Source organism: Mobula birostris, chromosome 25 (assembly GCF_030028105.1).
Source record: "Mobula birostris isolate sMobBir1 chromosome 25, sMobBir1.hap1, whole genome shotgun sequence".
NCBI classification, from domain to species: Eukaryota; Metazoa; Chordata; class Chondrichthyes; order Myliobatiformes; family Myliobatidae; genus Mobula; species Mobula birostris.
Genome location: NC_092394.1, coordinates 30,428,211 through 30,446,615, shown reverse-complemented (window position 1 = coordinate 30,446,615; position 18,405 = coordinate 30,428,211). Strand labels below are relative to the sequence as shown.

Below are 18,405 nucleotides of genomic sequence, written 5' to 3'. Positions count from 1 at the left end.
ACAAAATAATCTGCAGATGCTGGGGTCAAAGCAACGCTCACAACACGCTGGAGGAACTCAGCAGGTCGGGCAGCATCCGTGGAAAAGATCGGTCAACGTTTTGGGCCAGAACCCTTCGTCAGGACTGTAGAGGGAAGGGGCAGAGGCCCTATAAAGAGGGTGGAGGGGAGAGTGGGATGGAGAAGGCACTAATTCTAGATTTGGTCTCTGCATCACCTCCCTCTTCTTTTCTGTGTGGGTTCCCATCCCCCTGCCTTATTAGTTTAAAGCCTCCCCAACAGCACTAGCAAACAATCTCCCTAGGACACTGTTTGAATTCATTCATTTATTTTGTATGGAACATTGCACTTAAATATAAATCGGCTGTCTTGATAGTTTTCAAGGAACTGGTATTAAGTACACTGCTTACAATCCCACCTCTGAACCTTGCCAACAAGCCACATCTTGCCACTCTCAACCATCTTAAATTAATTTATATTCGAGATTACATTGTCGTGCAGTTATTAAACAATACAGCCCCATTATCCAGGGGATCTCAACCTGAAGTCCACAGAGCCCTCGGGTAATGGTAGGGTCAATTTAATGGTTTGGCATTACTTCTAAACGATGTGCTTATTTTCAGAGTGTATCACCTGGAATGGTGGAGACAGAGTTTGCTCATCGCTTGCTTGAGAATACTTCAATTTCACCTTTCCAATTATATGGCGGTATGAAGGTAAGTCACACAGATACTAGAGGTGAGCAGAAAGAAAGTGAAGATCTTGATGAGAAAGCGATTTAATTTGTTACCATACAGTATTCTGTGTATCCAAGCAATATACTGTGATTGCTTTCCCACTCATTAACACCAAATCAGCATGTGTTTTTGTGGCAGTTTAATGTACAAGGACATTCAAAAGGACTTCTTAAGCATTTTCAGAAAAAGATCTCAGTATTATGGCAGGTCTCAAAGTTTGGTCAAAGAAGTATGCTTCAAAGATAAATGTTGGGAAGCTGGGGGGATTCCAAAGCTCACCAGCAGATTTGATTTAACACATTCCCTTCAATAGGTTTCAAAAGGTACAGTTAAGGTCAGAGAAATGTATCCAATGTACATCCTGAAATTCTTCTTCTTCGCAAACATTCACAAAAACAGAGGAGTGCCCCAAAGATTGAATGACAGCTAAATATTAGATCCCCAATCTCCCTCCCACACACAAGCAGCAACAATGCATCGTTAAAGAAAAAGAAAATGGCATCAGAATACAAAGTAAAGCTGACAATAACACTTCAGATATGAAGATTAAAAGTTGTTTTTGTGATGAAAGAGTAAAATATATTTCACCCTTGTTCTATCATTGTAATGTTTCTACAATATTGATATTTAATATTATTTGCAATTAACTTCCCGTACATAGTTTCAATGGGACAGAATCAGAATGTCTCACACTTAATGTGAGCTATGTGTGGAGCCAAAAGAGATGGGGGAGATTCTGAACGATTTCTTTTCTTCGGTATTCACTAAGGAGAAGGTTATTGAATTGTGTAAGGTAAGGGAAACAGGTAGGGAAGTTATGGAAACTATGGTGATTAAAGAAGAGGAAGTACTGGCGCTTTTCAGGAATATAAAAGTGGATAAGTCTCTGGGTCCTGACAGGATATTCCCTAGGACCTTGAGGGAAGTTAGTGTGGAAATAGCAGGGGCTCTGACAGAAATATTTCAAATGGCATTAGAAACGGGGATGGTGCCGGAGGATTGGCATATTGCTCAGGTTGTTCCATTGTTTAAAAAGGGTTCTAAGAGTAAACCTAGCAATTATCGGCCTGTGAGTTTGCCGTCAGTGGTGGGTAAATTGATGGAACGTATTCTTAGAGATGGTATATATAATTATCTGGATAGACAGGGTCTGATTAGGAACAGTCAACATGGATTTGTGCGTGGAAGGTCATGTTTGACAAATCATATTGAATTTTTTGAAGAGGTTACTAGGAAAGTTGATGAGGGTAAAGTGGTGGATGTTGTCTATTTGGACTTCAGTAAGGCCTTTGACAAGGTTCCACACGGAAAGTTAGTTAGGAAGATTCAATTGTTAGGTATTAATATTGAAGTAGTAAAATGGATTCAGCAGTGGCCAGAGAGTAGTGGTGGGTGACTATTTGTCAGATTGGAGGCCAGTGACTAGTGGTGTGCCTCAGAGATCTGTATTGGGTCCAATGTTGTTTGTCATATACATTAATGATCTGGATGATGGGGTGGTAAATTGGATGAGTAAGTATGCAGATGATATTAAGATAGGTGGAGTTGTGGATAATGAAGTAGGTTTTCAAAGCTTGCAGAGAGATTTAGGCCAGTTAGAAGAGTGGGCTGAAAGATGGCTCACGGAGTTTAATGCTGATAAATGTGAGGTGCTACATTTTGGTAGGACTAATCAAAATAGGACATACATGGTAAATGGTAGGGCATTGAAGAATGCAGTAGAATAGAGGGATCTCGGAATAATGGTGCATAGTTCCCTGAAGGTGGAATCTCATGTGGATAGGGTGGTGAAGAAAGCTTTTGGTATGCTGGCCTTTATTAATCAGAGCATTGAGTATAGGAGTTGGGATGTAATGTTGAAATTGTACAAGGCATTGGTAAGGCCAAATTTGGAGTGTTGTGTACAGTTCTGGTCACCGAATTATAGGAAAGATGTCAACAAAATAGAGAGAGTACAGAGAAGATTTACTAGAATGTTACCTGGGTTTCATCACCTAAGTTACAGAGAAAAGTTGAAGAAGTTGGGTCTTTATTCTTTGGAGCATAGAAGGTTGAGGGGGGACTTGACAGTGGTATTTAAAATTATGATGGGGATAGATAGAGTTGACGTGGATAGGCTTTTTCCATTGAGAGTGGGGGAGATTCAAACAAGAGGACATGAGTTGAGAGTTAAAGGGCAAAAGTTTAGGGGTAACATGAGGGGGAACTTCTTTACTCAGAGAGTGGTAGCTGTGTGGAATGAGCTTCCAGCAGAAGTGGTTGAGGCAGGTTCGATGTTGTCATTTAGAGTTAAATTGGACAGCTATATGGACAGGAAAGGAATGGAGGGTTATGGGCTGAGAGCAGGTCGGTGGGACTAGGTGAGAGCAAGCGTTCGGCACAGACTAGAAGGGCCGAGATGGCCTGTTTCTGTGCTGTAATTGTTATATGGTTATACGGTTATATGGTTAATGATAGGTTTCACTAACCAGAAAGTTAAATTGTGTACAATTTTATTTCCTGAAGACTGATTCTCATTTTATTTAATCTATTATTTTGCTATCCATAATGTCATAACTCCAGAATGATCCCTAATAAAGCTGACAAATAGTACTTGAGACATGAAAATCAAATATAGTTCTTGTGATGAAAGGGTAAGACATAGTTCTGTCATTGTAAAGTCTACATAGTACTTGGATGTAAGTATTATTTACAAATAACTTCAACAAAATTAAGGAATATTCATTCTTATTTTACAGTTAGTGATGTGGGGAATGGCAGTCGGGATAGCAGTGTGGTCCTGTTGCAGGATGTGGGAAATCATGGAGACCTGATGACTGCATCTGTGACAAGTGCATCTAGGTGCAAAGTGCATTTGGAGCGAAGAAGGAATGAGAGATGACTCGATAGAGTTGTATTGTCATCTACATCAATGATAAGAATGTACAAGCATAGTTAGTAAGTTTGCAGTTGACATTGAAATAGGTGCTGTAGTGGACAATGGGGAAGGTTACCAAACATCACAAGGGGATCTTGGCCAGCTAAGTGGGTTGAAGAATGGCAAATTGAACTTAATTCTGATAAGTGTGAGCTGTTACATTTTGGAAAGCCAAATCCAGGTAGGACTTGGACAGTGAATGACAGAGGCCTGGGAATATTGTAGTGGAGAAGGACCTTGGGATAAAAAATACACAAGGAGAACAATTTACCTCTTAGGGAATGAGATAGGTAGGTGACAGAATGTGTGCGAGGGAACACTTTGGATCTCGTGATCGTAATTCTGTTAGTTTCAAGATAATTATGGAGTAGATTAGGACTGGTCCCCGGGTTAGGATTTGAAATTAGCAGTATGGTAGTGCAGTGGTTAGCACATCGCTTTAGAAGACCAGCAGCCCGGGTTTAACACGCCACTGCCTGCAAGGGGTTTGTATGTTCTCCCCATGACCACGTGGATTTCCTCCGGGAGCTCCGGTTTCCTTGCACTGTCCAAAGATGCACTGGTTGGTAGGTTAATTGGTCATTGTAGATTGTCCTATGATGAGGCTAGGGTTAAATAGGGGGATTGCTGGACGGCAGGGCTCAATAGGCTAGAGGGGCCAATTCCGCACTTCGTCTCAGTAAAATAAATAAATTGGAGAAAGGCGAAGTTGGTGGCATCAGAAGGGATCTTGCAGACATGAATTGCAATGGGTGTTCTCCAGCAAAGAGATGCTAGATAAATGAAATATTGAGAGTGCAGAGTCTGTTCGTTCCTGTTGGAATAAAAGGCAAGGCTAGAATGTTTAGGTAATCTTGGTAATCTAATTATACTGAGGTTTTGGTGAAGGAAAAAAAAAGGAAAGAATATCAGGAATGGGTAATTAGGATCAAACGAGGTGCTTGAGGAGTATAGGAAATGCTTAAGTCAGATATCCGGAGACTACAAAAGGATGTAAGGTTGCTTTGGTAGATACGATGAAAGAGAATCCCAAGGGGTTCTACAGTGATATTAAGAGCAAAATGGAAGAGGATGTGCTTGCTGTCTGGAGGAAAATTATGGTGATAAATCCCAGGATTTTAGGAGGTGTTGCCTTAGATATTTTGGGAGGCTAGTGCAGAAATTGGAGATGCCCTGGAAAGGATATTTAAAATGTCCTTAGCCTTGGGTGATGTGCCAGAGGACTGGAGGGTAGCTAAAGTTGTCCTGTTGTTCAAGAAAGGCTCTAAAAATATATCCTGATGTCAATTGCGAGTTGGATAATCAGGGCCTGAGAGTCAACGTGGCTTTGTGCGTAGTCAGTCATGTCTAACAAATCTTAGAGTGATTTTCAAGGAGGTTACCAAGAAGGCTGATGAAGGGAAGGAGGTGGACTTTGTTAGTAAGGCATTTGGCGAAGTTCCGCACGTGAACCTGGTCTGGAAGGTTAAGTCACTTAGCATTCAGGATGAAGTTGTCAATTGGATTCGATGTTGGCATAGCAGCAGAAGTGGTGGTAGTAGTTTGTCTCACTGACTGGAGGCCCATGACTAGTGGTATACCACAGGGATCAGTGCCTTGCTATTTGTCATCTATATTAATGATTTAGGAAACATGGTAAATTGGATCAGCAACTTTGCAGATGGCACCAATACTGGGGGCGCAGTGGACAGTGAGGAGAGCTATCAAAATTTGTAGGGTGATCGGAATCAGCTGGATGCACTTTGAGAGGACAAACCAAGGCCAGTTGTAGGCCACTGAAGTGTGCTGTAGAACAAAGGGATCTAGGAATACAGATCCATAATTCCTTGAAAGCGGATAGGGTTGTAAAGAGAGCAGATTGGCCTTCAAAAACTAAGGCACATAGTGCAGGAGGTGGGATGTTATATTGAAGTTGTATAAGATGTTGGTGAGGTCAAATTTAGGTTATTGTGTTCAGTGCCTGTCACCTCTCCACTGGAAAGATATCAATAAGCTTGAAAGAATGCTGAGAGAATTTTTATGGATATTGCTGGGACTTGACACGCTGAGTTACAGGGATAGTTTGACTAGGTCAGGACCTCATTCCTGGCTGTGCAGAATGAGGGAAGATCTTACACAGAGTTATACAAAACTATGAGGGGTATAGATAGGGTGAATACATACCGGTATTTTCCCTTCATGTTGGGTGAGACTAAAGCTAGAGGTCATAGGTTTAGGTGAATGACAAAACATTTAAAGCGAGTCTGAGGGGGAACTATTTCACTTAGAGGCTGGTGTGAGCGTGGAATTAGCTACCAGTAGAAGTGCTGGCTGCTGGTTCAATTGGAACATTTAAGAGAAGCTTGAATAAGTACATTGATGAGAGAGGTATGGAAGGCTATAGTCCAGATGCAGGTAGATGGGATTGGGCAGGAAATCAGGCTGGCAGAGACTAGATGGGCTGAAGGGCCTGTTTCAGAATTAGAATCAGGTTTAATATCACTGGCATATGTTGTGAAATTTGCTGATTGCAGCAAGAGTACATTGCAATACATAGTAATAGTTTTAAAGACTGTACATTACAATAAGAAATGTATATATATTTCAGGCTTCAGGCTCCTGTCCCACCTCCTTGATGGTAGCAAATACGAAGACGGCATGTCCTGGGTAATGGGGGTCCTTGATGGCGGATGCAGCCTCCTTGAGGCACCACCTTTGGAAGGTGTCCTGTATGCTAGGGAGTCTAGTGCCCATGATGGAGCTGGTAGAGTTACAATTTCAGCAGCTTTTTCCAATCCTGTGCAGTGGCTCCTCCATACCAGACAGTGATGCAACCAGTTACAATACTCCCCACTGTATATCTGCAGAAAACTGAGAGTGACTTTGGTGATATACCAACTCTCCTCAGACTCTTATTGAAATATAGCCATTGTCGCGACTTGTTTGGAATTGCATTGATATCTTGGACCCCGGATAAATCTCCAGAGATGTTGACACCCAGAAACTTGAAACCACTCACCCTTTCTATGACTGATCCCTTATGAGGACCAGTGTTCCCTCGACTTCCCCTTCCAGAAGTTCACCATCAATTCCTTGGTCTTACTGATGTTGCGTGCGGGGCTGTTGCTGCGACAACACTCAACCAGCTGATCTTTCTCACTCCTGTACGCCTCCTCTCCACTCATGATCTGAAATTCTGCCAACAGTAGTTGTGTCATCAGTAAATTTATAGTGGGGGTTTCAGCTGTGCCCGGGAACACGGTCGTGGGTGCAGAGAGAGTAGAGCAGTGGTTCCATGCATCCTTGATGTGTGCCAATACTGACTGTCAGCAAGGAGGAGGTGTTATTTCTGATTCCCACTGACACCTGGTGAGGAAGTTGAGGATCCAGTTGCAGAGCGAGGTACAGAGGCCCATGTTTAGGAGCTTGTTGATTTTAGCGTGCAATTGTGTTGAACGCTGAGCTGTAATCAGTAAACAGCAGCCTGATTGTCCAGGTGATCCCAGGCCGAGTGGAGAGCCAGTGAGATTGCATCTGCAGTAGACCCATGATGGGTTCAGGTACTTCCTTAGAGAAGTGTTGATTCTGGCCATGACCACCCTCTCAAAGCACTTGATCACAGTAGATGTGAGTGCCACTGGGTGATAGACATTGAGGCAGCTCACCTTGCTCTTCTTGGGCACTGGTATGATTGTTGACCTTTTGAAGTAGGTGGGAACCTCCAATTGCAGCAGAAGAGATTGAAGATGTCCTTGAACACACTTTGCCCATTGATTGGCACGGATTTTCAACGCTCTACCAGGTACACAATCAGGGCCCGAGTGCTTTGCAAGGGTTCACCAGATGCTGCAGGGATTCACACAGGTCTAGTTTTATTTTCTCTTTTGAAGCATGTCTAAAAGGTGTTGAGATCATCTGGAACTGGAGCATCACAGCCGTTCATGATGTTGGGCTTTGCCTTGTAGGAAGTATTGGCCTGCAAACCCTGCCAGAGCTAATGTGCACCTAATTTTGTCCCTAACTTCAATAGGAATTATTTATTCACTTTTTAAATAGCCTTCCATAGGTCATACATGGACTTCTTGTATAGTTCTGGATCACTGGTCTTGATTGACACAGATCTAGCCCTCAGCAGATTATGAATCTCCTGGTTTATCCACAGCTTTTGGTTTAGGTACGTCCGGTATGTTCTCGAAGGCACACGCTTCATCAGATCCCGATGAAGTCAGTGACAACTGTGGCGTGTTCATTCAGATTTGAAGATAAGTCCCTGAATATTGCCCAGTCATAGTCATACTTTATTGATCCCGGGGGAAATTGGTTTTTGTTACAGTTGCTCCATAAATAATAACTAGTAATAGAACTATAAATAGTTAAATAGTACTATGTAGATTATGCCAGTAAATTATGAAATAAGTCCAGGACCAGCCTATCGGCACAGGGTGTCTGACCCTCCAAGGGAGGAGTTGTAAAGTTTGATGGCCACAGGCAGGAATGACTTCCTATGACACTCTGTGTTGCATCTTGGTGGAACGAGTCTCTGGCTGAATGTACTCCTGTGCCCACCCAGTACATTATGTAGTGGATAATGTCCAGTGACTCAAAGCAGACCTGTAGGCACTGGTGCACCTCCCTTGTCCTCACCACCGGTGCTGCTGTCTTTAGTCTCTGCCTATAGGCTGGGAGTAGAAGTACAATCAGGTGATTGGACTTTGCAAAATGTGGGCATGAGATGGCACTGTGAGAGTTCTTGACAGTGGTATAATTGTGGTCAAGTGTTTTGGCTGCTCTGATGGTGGTTGTTCTGAGACTTCTTCGAGCTGGCCTGGTTGAAATCCCCCACGAAGCATCGGGGTGCGCAGTTTCAGGACCGCTGATTATGGTGCTCAGCTCCTCCAGAGCCAATCAGATGTCGGCCTGAGGTGAGATGCGCACCGCTGTCAGGATGATGGCGGAAAAATCCCTCGGCAGATAAACTGGCCGAAGCTTCATCGCGAGATATTTGAGGTCGGGTGAACAGGACTGAGGCAGAGCTGCCATGTCATGTCTGTGCACCATGATGAGTTAGGAGGGGAGGAGAAGATGGCGGTGCGATACAGCATGCGCGGCCACTCTGAAATGATATCGTATTTGTTAACTGGGGCCATACACAATCCTGATTTGATGGAGACAGATGTGAGAAGCACGGAGGAACATCTGGAGAAACTTCTGAAATGCCTGCTTCGCTGCCGCTGTTACTGTGTGATCGAGAATCTCCGGAGGATAGGCCCCAAATCCTTGACTTTGCCTATTGCCTGTTGCCAGGGCCAGGGTCAAAGCACTCGGCAGAGGTGGTGCTCGGTGCTCGGTATCGGAGGGCTGGTTGGAGGCCCAAAGTTTTCGGACGGACTCGAGCCGGCTGTGGTCAGGTGCTTCCAGGGTGCTGCATCGGCAAGTTTGCGGCGCTGGAAGCTCATGGCAGGGAGAGTTTCTCCCTTTTACCGTCTGCGTGAGATGATGCGACTTTCGAGAGACCTTGAGTCTCTTTTTTTTTACCATGCCCATGGTCTGTTTTTCATCAAATTACGGTATTGCTTTGCACTGTTGTAACTATATGTTATAATTATGTGGTTTTGTCAGTTTTTTTAGTCTTGGTTTGTCTTGTGTTTCTGTGATATCATTCTGGAGAAACATTGTATCATTTCTTAATGCATGCATTACTAAATGACAATAAAAGAGGACTGTGTATCCTCATAATCTAATCTAATCTAATCTAAAGCATACTTCACCTCCTCTACCTTTTAAAAGACAGAGCTGTCCTGTCTTTGTGGACAACAGTGAAGCAATTGGGCTGCAGCACTATGTCCAAAATGGTGGGTGTGAGCCATGTTTCCGTAAAGCGAAGTACACAACTGTCCCTGGTGTTTCTTTGGTACTGCAATCTTGCTCTGAGGTCTTCAGTTTTATTTCCCAGAGACTGTGCATTCACCAGCAGGATAGTCAGGAGTAGGGGGCTAAAACCTCCGTGTTTCAGTCATACTTGGTTTCTGTGCTTCTGTTTTCTTAAAGAGGAACTACACTCGCGACCTGCGTCTGCCGTCTGGGAACTGCCGATCTCGCTAGATTTGAGTGTCGATAGATTTTTAAACGTCTTAAAACGATGTTGTTTACTGAAAAATACACAAAGCTGTGTCTGAAGATTTCAGCTGTATTTGTTCTAAATGGGAACCTTTAATGATTCCCATCGGAGCTGCATGCAAAGTTCGCCACTGATCAGCACCATCTTGAGATTCTGTGCTGTAGTGTTCTATGGGTCCAAGATTCTCTGAAGGTAGCCTCATCAGTTCAACATAACATCACAACTCCTGCACTCAATGGCCTCATTCTTGAAGGCCAACGTGTCAAAAGCTCTCTCTTCTGGGTGATGAAGAAGTGCTTCCAGCACACTGGCCTTTACAAGTCAGGTCGTTGAGTATAACATTGGCAGGTCACAGTTGTGGTTGTACAGGATGCCGGTGAGGACAAATGTATTCACTTTTAGTTGCCTTGTATTGGAAAGATGTTATTAAACTGGGAAAAACGTAGAAATTATTTACAAGGATGCTGTCTGAACTTGTGGGATTCGGTTATAAGGAAAGGTTGGGCAGGCTAGGACTTTATTCCTTAAAGTGAAGAGAGAGTTCACAAGAATTTAAGTGTCAAGAACTAGAGGGTAAAGGTTTAAGATGAGGTAGGAAAGATTTAAGAGGAACTTGAGAGAGAACTTTTTCACACTAAGGTATGTCTATGTGAAATGAGCTACCAGTGGTTGAGGGAGGTACAATAACTTTTAAAAGATAGTTGTGCAGGTACATGGAAGGGAAAGGTTTAAACTTTAGAAGGTTATGGGCCAAACATTCACAAATGGGACTAGCTTGGTTTTTGGCATTTTGGTCAGCTTGGACCAGATGGAGCAAAAGGTCTAATTCTAAGTTGTATGGCTCAACAGACATCTTTTATAAACCCACCAACTCCCAGTTATCTTGTCTATGCCTCTTCTCACCCTGTTCCTATAAAAAATGTGATTCCTATTTCTCAGTTCTTTTGCCTCCACTGCATTTGTTCCCGGGACATGGCTTTCCTTTCCAGGGCATCAGAGATGTCCTCCTCCTTCAAAGAAAGGGGTTTCCCCTCCCCCATTATTGATGTTGCCATCACCTGCATCTCCTCCATTTCCAGAACATCCACCCTCATCCCATCTTCCCGCCACTTTAACAGTGATAGCATTCCTCTGGTCTTTACCTACCTCCCCGTGAGCCTCCACATCCAACATATCATCCTTGGCAACTTCCATCATCTCCAAAGAGATCCCACCATGAAACCTATCTTTACCTCGCTCCCTCTCTCCACTTCCCTTGTCTCTCCCCACTAATCTCCCTCCCAGTATTTATCCCTGAAAGCAGCGGAGGTGCTACACCTGCCTATTCATCTCCTCCCTCACCTCAGGGAGGAGGTAAATTGGCAGGTGTGGCACCTAACAGTCCTTCCAGGTGAGGCAACACCTCACCTGCGAATCTGCTGGGGTCGTCTATTGTGTTCGGTGCTCCCGAGGTAGTCTCCTCTACTTTGGTGAAACCCATTGCAAATTGGGGGACCGCTCTATCGAGCACCCCTGCTCCATCCACTAGCAGATGAACTTCCCGGTGGCCAAACACTTTAATTCTGATTCCGATATGTTGGTCCGTGGCCTCCTCTTGTGCTAAGATGAGGCCACCCTTGGGTTGGAGGAGCAGCTCCTTATATTCTGTCTGGGTAGCCTCCAACCTGATATTGATTTCTCCTTCTAGTAAAAAGAATTCCCTTCTCTTCCCCTCTTCATCTATGACCTCTCACCACTTCACACCTGCCTATCATTTCCCCCTGGGTCCCATCCTCCTTCCTTTTTTCCAATGGTCTACTCTCCTGTCCTACCAGATCCTTTCTTCTCCAGCCCTTTACCTTTCTCACCCACCTGGCTTCACCTATCAACTTTTAGTTAGCCTCCTCCCCCCCCCCCCCCCCACTTTTTATTCTGGCATCTTCCCCCTTCCTTCTCAGTCCTGAAGAAGGGTCTCGGCCCAAAATGTCAACTGTTTATTCATTAACATAGATGCTAAAGTCGTAGAGCCATACAACGTAGCACTCACAAATTGAGTTCCTCAGCATTTTGTGAGTGTCATAATATATGGCTCTATGACTTTATGATTCTACTAATAAATTTTCCCCCTATAATTTTTTTGGTTTGTTTTTTGCAGGTTCTGACTGGAGAGGATATCTCCAGTGCTGTGATATTTGCCCTCAGTGCACCGCCTCATATGAAAGTAAGAGAATTTAACTGGTAGCACCTCTATCTGCCATGCTAACTTGTAAATTTATTTCAAGTAATAGCACTTAACTAACTTAATCTCACTAAGATGTTAGCCTGTTTAATATATTTTTTCAAAGTAAACTTTGTATTTCTTGTATTTTTTTTATGAGCAATGGCTGTGATGGAATACATCACGGATAATCAAAACTACCTGTGTTTCCTTTTAAAAGAATACACCTGAGAAGTGTTTAAAAGGCTGTGTTCAATGGCGGGAAGACCTTAAACTGTGGTCCTCCACAAAACCTTTATTTTCAAGCTGCAGTGCATCCTTAAGAAAGTATCCCTGCGCCCTGTAATGGACATCTCGCTGCACAGGAAGACAAACTTAAGGCAGTCCAGAGGGCATTTTTTCACCAGGTTATTGATTTTCCGGCAGTAGCTGATGTTTATTATTTGGCTGTTCAGTGCTAGGAACAGCCCAGAGCCCGGAGAATCGTCTGCTGCACAGCACCGTAGGGTGAATGTTGACAGGAACCCTTGTGTCCTTTTCAGAGCTTCTTGCCAAGTGCACAGTACACAAAGGAGTAGGCAGTCAAGTCTACACCACAGGTGTCTAGAGGGTGTAGTGCATTGGGAGTGAGTCTCTGATCATGCCTATTTTGATAAATCTGTAATAAACAGATTCCCTCATTGCCTATCGCTATCTTTGGCAAGAAAAAAATCTGCACTTTAGTTGATCAATTGCCTTAAATCATCTTGATACTTAATTTCCGCGGGTGGTGAGATGATATGGGGCCACTCTGGGTCATCAATTTGACACACAGATCAATTTGACATCAATTTGGTTTCTATGGGTTTGTTTTCCACGCTGTCCAATTATTCATTTGCATGAATTCCTTTGGAACCCCTTGTAAGTGCTGCAGAAAGAATATAAGGATGTAATCTTGATGTTTTAATACCGTAAACAACTGCACTCTCTGGCAGGATAAGTGAACTGAAAACAAATATTGCATATCTGCAAAAATGAACTAAGCCTTTTCTTTCCTCTCTAGGTTGGAGAAATCATCATTCGACCAGTGAAGCAAAGTTGGTAATGGGATTTGCTCCACTGAGCTAAGAAACATGGTTATCACTGATAAGTAGCTATGGTCAAATGTGATGCTTTCTAATACTTCAGCCTTCTAACTAACAGATGGACATTGGTGACAAGTTCAATATATAATGTCGCCAATTAGTAAATCTGGACAAACTGAATTACTGTCCCAATTTCAGGAACTTTCTTTGGTAAAATCTTAAGTTTTCAATGTATCAGAAATGGTCGTGTCATCCTGGTTCTTCATCACCAGGGGAAGGAAAGGCTTAAAGAGAATTTCCCACCTCAATTGGCTGTTTGCTGGAGATTTTCAGGAAGATACTGATATTAGGGCATTTCACAACACATCCCAGATCTGCCCAGTCTGTACTTAAATTCCTCTCCCAATTTGTATACTAAACTAAGAATAAGTCCTCCACTTGAGATATCTTGTGTTCTTAATTCTCTTGTGTACACCATTTTCTATATTTAGCGGTGAACGGCCTATCTGTTAACATGGTTGAATATGAAGACCTTGGCTCAACCGGCAACTATAGCTACAACTTAGCAGACATCATCACTGTATTGATGTTGCATTGATATCTTGATGTAGTTACTACTAACAGAGAAACTGTATATCCTGTAATTGGGAATAATTTAGTTTATTTTTAAATCACTATCACCTTTACTGAACTACATTACTTTCCGCGGTAGCTGTGATGCAATACCTGGTCTTATATAATAACGAAGCTTCTCTCTTGTATAACAAACTAAAGATATTTGAAATCAATGCCCAGTTTGCTAATGATGCTGGCCTGTAATTAACCACTGAATTGTGTACTGCTTCACTAAATGAGGTATTCAAATATGTCTTAAGTGTTTTGGTCATTAGCCTTTAATGGATGGTTTGTGCTGTGAATTTTTCAAACTTGTTATGTATTTTCTGGTCTGGTTGCTGAGACAATGGCACCAAATCATTACAAATTTTCGATTCGTATAGTTTGGAATTAATTGCTTACCTAAGTCATTTGGAATAGTGATCATTATCTTTCTTTCACAGAGTGAAAAAGCCCTTGTGCTGTGATTCTTTTGAGTGAAACAAGGGCATAAAAAATTGGTGGCTGTCTGGATTTACTCTGCCCTTGGGTGCCTGTGGTTTCATCTGTCACTTTGTCACACACCTGAAGAGCACCCTGCGGAGACCAGTTAAACATTTGCGTCCTTGAGCACGAGTAGGCTAAGTTAGCCTGGCTGTCAGCTGACAGTCCCTTGCCTGTGCAAGCCCATCACCCTGGCTTCTGGATGTGTGCTTCTCTCCGCAAACCTGCACACACTCTGCAGTGTTTATAGTCCATCTACATTCATTTTGAGGATTTGGGGCACAGGTTCAAGAACTTAAATCGCTTTAAATGTTCTGTCCTTCGGAAGCCCATTTCGTAAGGGATAGCACATAGCCACCAATATTTGCTCCAAGAATGTTGGGGAAATTGTGTTTGGCCTGCATAAATTTTAGTCTCTAGAAAGAAACATACCATAAGATTTTTTACGTGGAATATAGGTGCAATGGAGGTTCACATGATCTTAGTCACCAGTCCACCCATGCAGCTGGTGGAAATACTTGCCCCAGCTGTTGGTTAATCTGTTCAACCAGCCTGAAAACCCCACAGCAATCTAAATTTAACCAGATTGAACAAAATAAAAACAAAAGTCATTGAGCTTTTACAAAAATCACTGGGAAAACGTAAACTCTTGAGATGAGAACATATCTTGGTACTGCTGTATGCTTTGTACAATTTCCATCAAGAAATTCCAAGCCTTATTATAAATTTCTAGGTGTTTTCTTCCTTTCTGCAACTCTTCTCCCAGACCATTGGAACATTCACGTTTGCCAATTGAATGTAAAATGATAAATAAAAACAAAGCACAAGAGATTCTACAGATGCAGGCAATCTTGAGCAACACAAAATACTGGAGGAAGTCAACAGGTCAGGTCTTATCTATGGAAGAAAATTCGTAGGCCGCGCACTTTGTTTTCTTAGTGTTTACAAACTAGCAATACAGCTTTCTTTTTAACAGCAGTGTGTAAAGAAGCCTGATGGAACTCTTCAGCTCCTTGCACCTGGTTCCACTGTTCAATAGTACAGCTTCTCTCAATAACGGAGCCATTATCCTGAGGCCATGCTCACAATGTATAGTTTCGTCAACCAGGAAATTGTCCGGATTGATTACTTAATCTTTGTCATCCAACCTCCCCCAGCACAGCTGAACCCTTTGCGTGCCCACAGAATACCGCACTTCCTGTGTCTGACTGGCGTGAAACTGGGACTTCACAGTGGGTGTGGAGAGAGAATTACCAGCTGCCAACTTGCAGAAAGTTGTGCCCTCCAGCCCCAGGATTCCCTGGCTCCTCAATATAATGTCACTTTCTCGGGACTACTGCCCCTGTGCTGCCACCAAGAGTTTTGTAAAATGTTTCATGAGTCAGGTTGTCCATACTGACCAAGAATTTCTTGGTGCTGTACCTATACTCCACTCACTCGCATAAAACAAACCCACATGTGCAAATAAATTATAACATTTTACTTTATTGAATGTATGATCTTTAGTAAAACAGCTGAGACGTCTAGACACCCCACTAGATGCTAAGTCTAGTCGGACCCGACTCCAGATCGGCAACCTGGTTCTCGCAGCTTGTGTTGGTTCTTAATGCAAATGATGCATTTCACTGTATGTTTCGGTGGACGTGTAATAAATAAATTAACCTGAATCTGAACCCAATCCAAACTGGACCAGCGTGGTTCCGTGCTTCTGAAATAACCCCGGGGTTAAACAAGCGTGCTCTTTAATACGTCGACTTGCAGCGGTGGCGACATTTCCCCATTTGAAACAGCAAATGAAGCGTCAGTTACCGCAGCGTCCATCGGTTTAAACTCGTGGGTGAGAGCCACGGGAACGATTGACTTACTTAACCTCTGAAAGGAAACCAGAGCAAAAAGTTACCTTAGATTCAAGTGAAGCCTAGCCTTAAGACACTGGAAATATCCGAGAACTATGTATGAATGGGCTGCACATGTATTGATTAAATCAAAGGGCAATTCTGCTTATTAAGGCAAAAAGCATTAAACTATACAACAATCATATTCCATCCTTGGCACCAGTGATCCAGTTTAACCACAGGCTTGCAGAGGACTCAGATTTTCATAAAACAGTCTTCTCTCAGACAATTGGAGCATTCACATTTATGCCAATTGAAACTAAAGCATATATCTCAATTTCCTCATTTTTTCAAGAATGTATCTGCTCCCCCTTTAAATGCTCCCAGTGACTGAGCATCTGCAACCCCCCCTGGGGATTCACCATCCACAGCAGGAATTCAGGGTATGTGGACTGGAAAAATTGTGTTGGTTAACATCACATCAACAGTTAATACTGAGTAGATCTGGCTCTGTCCAGATGCAGGGGTCTGAATGAAGAGATAGTGACAGTGCAAAAAAAAAACAGAAGTAAAAGCAATAGAAGAAGAGCCCAGCATCATGGGGGGCTTGAAATCCATGAAGATAGTTCATGGGGAATGAAGATAAATATTTCTTTCAAGACCAGATCAGTCCCAGTGCAGGGATTTGACCCGACACATTGACAGTTTCCTACCAAATATTGGCCAGCCTGCTGAGTTCCTCCAGCAGATAGTTTGTTGCTCCGGATTCTAGCATCTTGCAGTCTCTTGTGTCTCTCATGTAGAGATTGGTTGCTTGGGGGGGGGGGGTGGGATCAGGTGGACAGTAAAGATCTAGGAATAGTGGTGAAATGGTTGGGAAGCAATAAAAGGTAAGGAAACATTGGCTAAGTGTTAGAATGCAAGAGCTGTTGAAAGTTTGTAAAGATGTTCTATTAAAGGTATTTTCCATGCTATTACAGTACTTGGCTGTAAGAATCTAAAGCATCACATTAACAGAATTGTCATTCTGAGTTGTTGGATTCACTGCTGATAATGAGCATTTAATTACTGTGGATATCAAACCTTCACAGATTCCATACTAACCTCCAGAAAAAAAACCTAAAGAAAGTCTTTCAAAATCTAAGCCTGAATTATTTGTGAAACAGGGAAAATAGAAACAACTGGAAATTGAGAAGTCTAAATGCTGGAAATGAACACTCTACCTCCAGCATTTGGGAAGAAAATTTGCTGTTAACTGGAACCAGAAGACAAACAAACTAAACCCAGTGAAGAAGATAAGACAGAGGCTTAAAATAAACATGGTAATGTATAGAAAACACTTCTCCCTCCCATCTGATGATGGTGAAGTCTCAATTTTCAGTCATTTAAAGTAAAACCTGCTGGCCTCTCTCACAGAGAATAGTCCAACAGTTGAGGTTTCAGGATACTTTCTGCAATGTCTGAAAACTTCAGGCTGATATAGGAAGGTATTCTTATTTCACGATGCTATGAACATGATCATGGATGAAACGAATATCTAATGAGGATGGAGCAGGGGGCAGGGATTCAAGTTTTTGGATCATTGGGACCTCTTTTGGCGCAGGCATGACCTGTACAAAAAGGACGGGTTACACTTGAATCCTAGGGGGACCAATATCATGGCGGGGAGATTAGCGGGGGCTACTGAGGTGACTTTAAACTAGAATGGTTGGGGAGTGGGAATCAAATTAAAGAGGCTAGGCGTGAGGAGGTTAGTTCACAACAGGGGGATGGGAACCAGTGCAGAGAGACAGAGGGGTGTAAAGTGAGGGTAGAAGCAAAAAGTACTATGGAGAAAAGTAAAAGTGGCAGGCCGACAAATCCAGGGCAAGCATTAAAAAGGGCCACTTTTCAGCATAATTGTATAAGGGCTAAGAGAGTTGTAAAAGAGCGCCTGAAGGCTTTGTGTGTCAATGCAAGGAGCATTCATAATAAGGTGGATGAATTGAAAGTGCAGATTGTTATTAATGATTATGATATAGTTGGGATTACAGAGACATGGCTCCAGGGTGACCAGGGATGGGAGCTCAACGTTCAGGGATATTCAATATTCAGGAGGGATAGACATGAAGGAAGGGGAGGTGGGGTGGCGTTGCTGGTTAAAGAAGAGATTAATGCAATAGAAAGGAAGGACATAAGCCGGGAAGATGTGGAATCGATATGGGTAGAGCTGCGTAACACTAAGGGGCAGAAGACGCTGGTGGGAGTTGTGTACAGGCCACCTAACAGTAGTAGTGAGGTCGGAGATGGTATTAAACAGGAAATTAGAAATGTGTGCAATAAAGGAACAGCAGTTATAATGGGTGACTTCAATCTACATGTAGATTGGGTGAACCAAATTGGTAAAGGTGCTGAGGAAGAGGATTTCTTGGAATGTATGCGGGATGGTTTTTTGAACCAACATGTTGAGGAACCGACTGGA

General features: G+C 42.8%; 2 protein-coding genes across 2 annotated transcripts in view; one reads left to right on the top strand and one right to left on the bottom strand.

Moving 5' to 3' along the window:
• dhrs11a (dehydrogenase/reductase 11a) overlaps positions 1-13,907 on the top strand; it is a 107,389-nt gene extending 93,482 nt beyond the window's left edge. Inside the window, exons 5-7 of the mRNA XM_072242885.1 lie at positions 623-715; positions 11,885-11,950; positions 12,990-13,907. Coding sequence (XP_072098986.1) covers positions 623-715; positions 11,885-11,950; positions 12,990-13,031 — 201 coding nt within the window. The 3' untranslated portion in view covers positions 13,032-13,907. The remainder of the gene's footprint in view (positions 1-622; positions 716-11,884; positions 11,951-12,989) is intronic.
• Positions 13,908-15,604: 1,697 nt separating this feature from the next.
• The window catches only part of LOC140187859 (sodium- and chloride-dependent GABA transporter ine), a 139,444-nt gene continuing 136,643 nt past the window's right edge, over positions 15,605-18,405 (bottom strand). The window contains exon 13 of the mRNA XM_072243654.1: positions 15,605-15,981. Coding sequence (XP_072099755.1) covers positions 15,835-15,981 — 147 coding nt within the window. The 3' untranslated portion in view covers positions 15,605-15,834. The remainder of the gene's footprint in view (positions 15,982-18,405) is intronic.